The sequence below is a fragment of the Monomorium pharaonis genome, chromosome 4, assembly GCF_013373865.1.
Source record: "Monomorium pharaonis isolate MP-MQ-018 chromosome 4, ASM1337386v2, whole genome shotgun sequence".
NCBI classification, from domain to species: domain Eukaryota; kingdom Metazoa; phylum Arthropoda; class Insecta; order Hymenoptera; family Formicidae; genus Monomorium; species Monomorium pharaonis.
Window position 1 is genome coordinate 19287354 of NC_050470.1, and position 9991 is coordinate 19297344.

General features: G+C 34.1%; 1 protein-coding gene across 3 annotated transcripts; it reads right to left on the reverse strand.

Moving 5' to 3' along the window:
- Positions 1–845: 845 nt before the first annotated feature.
- Positions 846–9636, reverse strand: LOC118645215. 3 transcript variants are annotated; one of them, XM_036285863.1, is made up of 9 exons: positions 9523–9612; positions 5100–5197; positions 4527–4601; positions 3768–4409; positions 3649–3699; positions 3156–3203; positions 2527–2665; positions 1864–2023; positions 846–1099 (listed from the first exon to the last, which is right to left on the reverse strand). In XM_036285863.1, exons 2-9 carry the CDS (start codon positions 5177–5179, stop codon positions 870–872), a joined length of 1425 nt encoding a protein of 474 aa, XP_036141756.1. In that variant the 5' UTR covers positions 5180–5197; positions 9523–9612; the 3' UTR covers positions 846–869. The 3 variants fall into 3 exon arrangements, with proteins under 3 accessions (XP_036141756.1, XP_036141757.1, XP_036141755.1); XM_036285864.1 differs by lacking the exon at positions 9523–9612 and adding an exon at positions 5674–5723; XM_036285862.1 differs by having other exon boundaries at positions 847–1099; positions 9536–9636.
- Between the last annotated feature and the right edge of the window lie 355 nt (positions 9637–9991).

A 9991-nucleotide genomic window follows, 5' to 3' on the forward strand; every position in this document is an offset into this window, starting at 1 on the left:
ACGCGCATGGACGGCTCAAAAATCGGACAGCATTGTGATATCTTTTATGAGATATTAAGCTGATATCATTTAGCTGTGATATCATAAGGATAACATTTTCAAGAAACTTAAATGAAACTCTTCCATAAGATATCTCAAAGACCTATTTTAGTAGACGTCTCTGATAAATGTTACCATTTGGACATCATTTCCAAGATATCTAAATGTTTTCTTAAAAAAGTTCTCTTAAAGTTTTCATTCTGACAAGCGTGTTGTCTGGGTAACTTTTACCATGAAAATAAATGTTCCATAGAGCTATGGAAGTTTAATGGATCCTTAATGGACGTCTGTATAACTTCCATCATGGAAATAATGTTCCATAGAGCTATGGAAGTTTAGTGGATCCCTAATAGACATCCATCTAACTTCCACTATGGAAGAAAACATCCAATGGAGCTATGGATGTTTAATGGATCCCTAATGGATGTCTATCTAACTTCCACCATGGAGGTAAACCTGCAATGGAGCCATGGAAGTTTACTGGATCCCTAATGGACGTCTACCTAACTTCCGCCATGGAGGTAAACCTCCAATGGAGCTAAGGAAGTTTACTAGACCTCTAATGGACGTCCATCTGACTTCCACTATGGACATAGACGTCCCATGGATCTATGGAGGTTTAATGGACGTCCATTGGACATCCACTGGATGTCAATTTCTATGTGGGATCACACTTAAACGAAATGCTATATTAAATCACTATTTATTTTATAACATTATAAATTTTCAAAAAATAAAATAAGATTTTTATAATCAATGTCATTATAAACTTTTAAAAAATAAAACGATTTTTATAATCAGTCTCATTTATAACAACTGACATCATCCGGTTAATTGTCGCTTTCGCTTTCTTGTAGTTCCTCCTCGCGTTCGCGTCGATCGTCGTTTAAATTGACGTCGGCTGCTTGGCGATTTCGAGCACGTATGCCAGGATTCCGAACAGCCGCCTCTCTAATGACTACGTTCCGAGTACGTTGCTTTCCAAAGCGTACACCTTCAGATACTTCTTTAAAAAAATAATCGCGGTTAGGAGGTGGTTGAAAATTCACAGCGATGGCATCTGAAATAAAAAACAAACATGCTTAAATTTCTCACGTAGAGAAAGCTTTAAATATGTCAAATTTATTACAATTTTTTAATTATCTATGTTATTCGGAAATTAACAATATTTGATTTATGACAATTTTTATTAACCTTTACACGGCAAAGGTTTAAATTAGTTTAAATTAGCTATGAGTGTCAATTTTTGGGAAGAAACAAATTTTACCAACGTCAGAAATTTGTATTCCCAGTTTTTTTAAGATTGTTGAATCCGAATTTGAAATTGAAATTACAAAATACAAAATGGCGAATCTATTATGGCTGATTAAATTAAGAAATATTTAATTAATTTTTTTTCAATAGTATTTACACACGTTGACAAGTTTTTTCAGAGCTGAAATTTATTTTTCGTAATTCAATGTTATATTGGATCCACCATTTTTAATTTTGCCATGTCGACTTCAAATTTATATTCAGCGACCTTAAAATTCTAAGGTATAATTGATAGTAAATACTGTACCATGAACCTATTTTTCACATTATAAAGAATTAATCTGTCTTTAAATATTTTATATAAACATTAGAATTAATTTCTATACTAAATTTTTTTATACTATAATACATGCGTATATTCTAAAAAATGAGACTTATTTTGAATATATTCACAGACAGGAATTTGACATTATTTTTTAATATTCGTCAGGTTGCAGATTTTAAAAGCTATAATGCTGTATAAACAAACAATTAATAATCAAATTTGTCTCACCGAAATTATTAACTCACCATAAATGGCTTTGATAATTTTTGTATCGAATAATGGACGATTTCCCCGTTCTCCCCAGGCCGAATAGTGTCCAATTGTGACGTCTGATATTGACTCCTTCATGCAAAAGATGACGGCTTCGTGGACATTTCTTCCCCCAAGAAATGCCAAATAATCGACCTGTATTCGACATTAATTGAATACATTATGTTATTGCATTTTTTATATTATTTTATATTAGCTTAATTCCAGCAGACGAGAATTGATTAAAATTAATTGGTTCTTTAGATCAATGTCAATGTGTCTGAATTCGCTTATATTGTCCCTAAAAATAGAGTAAAATTAATTAATATTTTACTAAATGCAAAACTGAATCCTATTCTATTAACGTCTATGCATTAATGAGACTTAATAGTGTCCATGTAAAAAATGCTAATACCGATAAAAAATGCTATAAATGTAATTTTTTTAAACCTTAAAGTGAAGCCTATAACCTACAAAAATGGTAATAAAAAGCCTATAATAAAATATGAATTGTAATATAACACACGTGTTATATTACAATTATATTGTTGAGTAGAAAGTTACAACTAATAGGCATGTTACACATAACTTAGTGTTTGCTGGGAATCCATTTTTGTTTTCCATGCATTTTTCATTTCTTATGTATCTGTAATACTCACAGCAGCTTCGTATTCTTCGTCGTTAATATTTTCGAATGCTATCACTTCTTCCACAGACGACAGAGGGAACGACGTAGGTTTTGTAGGTATTACATTTATTCGCTTTCGTAACAATTTATCCAATTTCTTGTTGATCATTCTGAAAATAAAATATTGTACTTTATACGATCTTGTGTGACCAGTTGTAATTACTGAGAGGGGCCATCTTACTTTGCCCAAGTTGAAATAAGAATTACCAGTGAATTAAACATATTTCAAAATGGAATTGTGCTAAATATTAACTCTCACCGTGCACTAGGATTCGAGTAATCGGTTCCACAAAAGCTGTAACTGTAACGTTTAAACCTCATTACTCGAAAAGTATTTGAAAAAGATACTCGAGAGTTAACATTTAGCCCAATTCCATTTTAAAATATATCCAATCCACTGGTAATAATCGCTTCTTATTTTAACTTGGATAAAGTAAGATGATCCTTTAGAGCTCTTTTTGAAAAAGTTTCTGCATTTATCACATTTCTACGCATACATACGTTTCATATTTACGAATATATCACGTATAATGTAAAAATGCAGTGAGGAGAATTGAGCCGCTCAAAAGAAAAAATTTTGTAAGAAAGACATTTACTTACTGCAAATCATCTTTGGTTAGTAGCTTTTCGGTTACCTCCAGTAAAGTTCTAAAAATACCAAATTATGAAGTTACTATATACTAACAAAAAATGAAAATTTTTAGAAACATGACACCACTGCGGAGTCTAACAGTTTGGAAAATTAAACTTTACTGATAGATGTTATATTAAATAATCGTCATACAAAAAATTATGATTTTCATTATTTTCTGCAAATTTCATTAATTTTTTTATTATAAACGTTACTTCTAAAATCTGAAAATCTGTAACAATTTTAAATTCCACACAGTACCAAATATCAAATCTGCAATATTCTAGCGATGATATCAAAGACATTCTAACAATGTCAGCAGATCAACGCCTTATGTCCGATATTTTGCAATGTTTTGGCGACATTCTGATGTCATTTGGTGCTATGCGGATTATATATAAAAGTAATCTGATATTACATAAAATGAATGCAATTGCAATTATACAAAAGACTTCGACTTACTTATTGTACTCCTCCTTTGTGACGAGTTTGTCGATTTTCTCTCGCAGTATCCTGATACAATAATTTTCAATAATGAAATTATTCTTAAGGCATCAACAAGCATCTTTTCTAACACGTACCGTATTTCGTCGTTTTGCATGGTATGGGTAGAGTTATTGTTGTATTGAGGAATGTCTTTCAGCATTGATTGACGAGTATTTTCAGGTCCTTCCCGCAGATCCATATATTGGTCCTGAAAATCGACGGTTGTTGCAGGAGAGCGAGACATTGTGATGCACGTTGCCGATGATGCTTCGTATTGACGTTGCTCAGTAAACCTGTTTCCGCAAAGCATTGCGTTGTCGTATCGTGGCTGCGCAAAGTTTTCGAAAGGCTGGTAACAGTTCGACTTGGAGACGTTAATGTTACAAGCGCTTCCGCATATGGAGGGGTCTGCAGATCCTATTGAGTACGCCAATGGCAGTCGCGGCAATAGCGGCATATACGTTTTTTCCATGACGTTTTCGGGTGTGACGGGACCTGTAGTATCCGCTACGACTGGTTCCAGTGGCGTCAATCCGAATACTTGACTAGCACTCGGATGATTCGGAGTGACATTTTCGGCACTTAGGTTTCTCCGTAAGTTATCAATATGTTCGTCAATGTCTTTCTCGTTTTCCTTATTGCCAGCAGTAGTAGTCTTCTTCCTATAAGTTTCTGGTTCAGATGATGTTGTAACGTATTTTTTCGGTTTTTGGGTGATACGTGTTGGATGACCTTCCCTGCAATTTGAATCATTACTATAATTAAATAATTTTTGAAATATCTCATAGTTTCGAACCTTTTTGGCACCAATATATATATGTATAAGTTTATAAATAAATACATCGTGTGTTTACCGATTTGACTGTCCTGTACGCTTTTGGACAATATCACCTTGTCGCTTAAACGACGAAACGATTCCAGCATTCATCCTGCAACACATCACAAACATTATTTTTTTAATTAATTGCGGTGTTATTGGTTATTTAAAATGTTGAATTATAATGGCATGCAAAGATTTTATCATGCTATATTACATAACTATTTTATACTATATTCCATAACTATTTTATACTATATAAATACACATATAATTGTACAAAATTGTGTTCTTATCAGAGATCATGTAACGTGTTATCTTTATTAACAACATTCTTTATTGAAGTAACAAATATGTAAAAATTATTAACAAACGTTCTATAAAACTAACACCTCTCATAAAACATTTTACACAAAAATATCAATATCAATTTTATATTAATGTTTCTCTTTTTATTTAACTTAATAATAAACATACTTATACAGCATTAAACATTTCTGAAACATAACAGAAATATTTAATGTCGTATGGGGAGTTGTAAAACTATATTCAGTTCACATGAAATAACACATGTACTACTGCAATAAAGGATCTAACAGTACAGAATTACCGTTTCAATTGTCCCATTTGTATTGAAGTTTTGCTGATACCACGTCGTCTCGACGAGACCTTCCGGTTTCCTGAACTCATTGTTCAGCTTGATTGCACCTTGAATATGAAATGAAGAAGTTAAATACTAAAATAGTAAGGAGAAAAGATGATTCTCACGCATTTCTCACAGATTGAACTGTCTAGCAATAATGAAATTAACGTGAACAAGAAATAAAAAAAGCTGTGTATATAAACTACTTGTAAAATGTTTAAGTGTCCGTTTCATTACAATTTTTGCTCTTAGCATAATCCGGTATCAACGACGCGGACGTGGCAGAAATCTGATCCCGTATATGTGTATAAGTGTGTAGGTGTGTGTATGTGTGTATGCGGCGTGCGTGCGTGCGTGTAAAGACGCGGACCCCACGGCTCATTACTTCCGTAGTAAGACTCCAAAATGCTCTCTATATGCATGTGTGTTTACGTGTACATATGTGTGTGTGTGTGTGTGTGTGTGTGTGTGTGCGCGCGCGCGCACGCGCGAGCTGAATTGTAAAACAAATTTAACAAAGATTTACCCAACCAGACCTCACCTTAATTCATTTATAACAAGGATGAAACAACGAACTTGTCTGGAACAAACTCATCTCCTTCATCAACGTTGACATCTGATTCGTTGCTACTCTGAACTCTCCAATACGGCATCAAATAACATTTTATTTTGACTTCATTCAAAGTAACTATCTCTAAATTCTCAGATAATGCGGAACACACGACAATTTCTAATGCGGATGATGGAATAGCAACATCATACAAGTCTTCGACGATTTGAAACTTGTTCAATACCAAATAATAGATGTCATCGATATTAACAATATTGCGTACGACACATATTGAACGATTATTTAAAATGATGCATCTATCGCCTAAAGAATCAACGTGAATAAAGAATTTCTCAGTCCGTAGTTTCTTATACTGAACACAGCGTAAGGATAATTGTGAAGGTAAAGGGCCATCACAGTGCCTTTGGAAGACTTTAATTACATTGGTAACAATTGAAGATTTAAGTTCCTCCCTTTTCTCTCTTTCAGCTAGTCTGAGGGCAAACTGTTGCAAAGGACTATGGGGCTTCCTATAAATTGCTCTAAAAAACTTCATATTGTTTTCATAAGGAAATGCCGAAAAAGTGTCGAGTGGACCTAGACGTTCAGCATCTTGTGCTAAGTGCAGCAATGCATGCACATTGTACGTTAGAAAAGTTAGCTTATAAAAGCGTGGACAAATTTCGACAAACTTCTCTAATGCAAGCTTTGCAAAGTTTATCAAAGTTGGTGAGAGTGGAGAGGAACATAGTGCACGAATAGCCGCGTGAAAAAGCAAGAAGTGCTTGTAACCTTGCTCGTCCATAATACCTCGTAAAACTACGGGTCCAGTATACAAAGTGAACTGACGACCTTCCGTTGCTTTATAATCTTTGTAATCAGACAATGGTCTCGGCTTTCTTGAAAATTCTCGCGGGCAATACTGCGCAATACATTCAAGTCTTTTTGAAATTTGATCTTGATTTCGACCAGACAATTTCATTTTTTTTCCATGTTTGCCAGTAACCCAAGACATCAACAATTTTTTGGCGACACCGATGCAAATTAAATGCATATACTCAACGGGTACCTGTGACACTAATCCAATGGGTAAACGAGATAGGGGGCTCGGTCCCTTATGATGCTCATCATCGACAAGTCGTGCATATTCGTCGTTGGTCCGAATGCGATGTTTTATGCCAGTGAAGACCATGTGGCCATCGCAAGAGATACCAACTACTTTGCATTTTGAACACGGATGACTGGAAGTATGACCGAAACAATTTAACAGCCACGAGCGTGCAGGCGCGTCTGCAATGAAGGCCCTCAATGTAACAGGGATTTTTTTTTTAATGAAAATGATACCACCTGTCTCAATGATTTCAAGAACGTCTTCAATAAAGTCATTAAGGAAATCGTCGATATTTGCAGGTTTTTTTGATCCTTTGTAGATCCCTACAATTTCAGGTTTGCTGCGTGAAATGTTTGCAACCAAACATTGAATAGGCCAAATTTGCACACTGCCAGATTTATTTAATCTAGCACCATCAGTACTCCAATCGATGTGAAGTATATCTGGTAATAAATGTGATGGAGTTTTCAATAAAATGCGAGTAAGGGCGAGTTGGCCTTTTTAAGCCCAACATGAAAATATTCCCCGGGATAAATATTGCGCACTTGAGGACTAACTCGAGGAGTATTCAAAAGCGTTCGCATATCTTGTGGAAGATAAGCGAGTTGCGGAAGGGTATGCAGTACTTTTAAAATAATGTTCCCTTGTATATGCGTGAGATTTCCCTTTACAAAAGCCGATGCTAGAGATTCTTGAAACGCCTGAGTAGGTTCCATCACCTCCTCGTTATTGCAATTTACAAGAGCGGAATTGGTGTTGTCAGAATGGATTGAACCAACACTATCAACATCAACAGAAACCAAAGTAGATGGTCCAGAGCAAGGTTCATTAATAACAGACATTGCCGAATCAGGCCAACTTTTAGAGTTAGGAGACAACACTCTGTCATTAATGCAAGGATCGTGTGCAACCTCCGTTGCCTGACTTTTTGGGCGCATATCAGTACTCATTTCATTACTTTGCTGCAACTGTCGCAGTAAATTGGAGCGTTGACGTGATGTTACCTTGTACATCGGTTTCCGGCCTCTAAACTTTGACTGCGACTTTGGCCTCCTTTTGTAGGGATTCATGTCACTGTTAATGCAAAGACTTGAACTTGAGTTTAATTTTTTAAATGAGGAATAAATAAAAAGAAAAGATTGTAATAATTTTAAAAAATACGCAATATTCCTAACTGTGGAAAAGACTGACATCCGCATAAAATAGTAATAAACCCAACCTAACAAAACCGAACTATAAGTTAACAAAAAGAATAAAAATAACCAAAAGAAACCAGCTTGACCGAAATCGAAACCAAAGGAACAAAACCAAGTAGTACAATCTGAAATTGAAAAAGTATATAAATGCATTGCGTGATCGTGGACCTAGCCCGAGTTTCAGATTTGTGGGCAAATAAAACATAAAGTTGTATTTAAAACAATTATATGAAATAAAAAGAAATGAATAAATTCTACAATTATATCAATTGTGCTTAATATGTGTTTAATATATTTATAATCGCATACTAATAATGTAACTATGCAAGCACCAAGTGTATGAATATATTAGACACTAATAGATCGATTGTCACGATTGATTCAAAGCAATACTTAGTTCACATTATTTAAAAATCTACTTCTGAGATATGTTGGTGTACTAATTTTTTAAACAAACATTTACGATATATATAATATATCTTAATATAGCATATAATATTTCAAAACATGTCAATACAAAATTAAAAACCTGTTATTAATTTTCTATCAACACCATTGAAACATTTTACATCCTAAATTATAAATATATATGTCTTAATGTTTCTTTAAGAAATTAATACACTACCGCATTGACAAATGCCATGTTTTTAAGATGAACTGCGACCAGTTTATCTGGTCGCAGTTTGTCACATGTTGATAGAAAATTAGTAAACTAAGCATTGCTTTGAACCAAATATGTATGGAATTATTGGCCTAGTTTACACCGAGCACTTGGTACGCGTATCAAATAGTAAATAACTAGTGAATGTTTAATCATTGGCTGATCAGCTTAAATTCACTACTTGATACGCGTACCAAGTGCTCGGTGTAAACTAGAGCATTATTTTTCAAATATATATGTACATAAACTTTGAATGACTTCTTAGTACTAATCTATCATATGTAATAAAATATCATTGAATTAAGTGTGCATATATTAAGCAAAATCTTATATGGTGGACAATCAATAAATGTTTAAAAACTGTTGATAGGAAATCTCCACTTCTGAGGTATGTGTATGAGGTATGTGAGTATGTCAGTGTACTGATTTGTTAAACAAACATTTACGACATATATAATATAACATTTCATACAGCTGTCAACATGAAATGGAAAACTTGTTAATTATTTTTCTAACAGCATTTGCTGTTTTCTATTTATGTTAAAGTGAGACTAAGTCACTCAGTGATGTAAATATTTTATACTCAGATAGTGACATCATTACTCAGTGATTTAAAAAACCGTGCAAGTGATTACGCTTATTAATTTTAATGACAAAATTATCGCAATACATAACCTTATTTTTAAAGTGCGAGACTCAGTAAAGTATACGGTCTTGAAATTGCTCAGATTGTAGGAAAAAAACTCAGTTGAATCTCACTTGTGAGAATGCAAAAAGAATGTGCATTCAATTGAGTTATAACGTCACAAGTGAGAACTTATCTGAGGTTTGATGTAAATGGAAAACAGTAATTAAAACTTTCGGTACATTACCGCTTCGACAAACCTTATATTTGTAATACGAAGGAGGATCCTCGTCTCAGAACACAAAATCGTCTTTTATTTTTTATTATAATGGCTTCTTCGCCAAAGAGTGTTATTGTTGATGTTTTTCGCTTATCTTTTCGCAGACGCTTTGTTCAAGATGGAAGGATTAAGGTGCAGTTACATGCAAGCGTCGAGGGTCGAGCGTCGAGAAGCTGTGCAGAAGATTATTGCGCAGCTTCTTGACGCTGCAGTCACAGGCGCCTTTTAAACATATATTTTTACAAAAAATGTTTAACGACTATGCTTAAGACAGTACTTAACATGATCTTAAATATAAGATTTGACTATGAATACCGGCTTAACAATATCAAACCAACCGGCGTGTAATTTTATTTGTTTTTCTTTACCGCCAATAAAACTTTAAATTTTTTAGCACTAAGGAAAGTGAGCCATGCTTGCCGACAAATTGTCGCCC

Excerpts from the sequence above, each read along its gene's own strand:
- LOC118645215 (XM_036285863.1), bottom strand. The coding sequence starts at position 5,179 with ATGAGTTCAGGAAACCGGAAGGTCTCGTCGAGACGACGTGGTATCAGC. Across the intron at positions 3,700-3,767 it reads ATGCAAAACGACGAAATACG|GATACTGCGAGAGAAAATCG; the intron begins GTACGTGTTAGA and ends TTATTGTATCAG. Across the intron at positions 2,024-2,526 it reads ACGAAGAATACGAAGCTGCT|GTCGATTATTTGGCATTTCT; the intron begins GTGAGTATTACA and ends TGTCGAATACAG.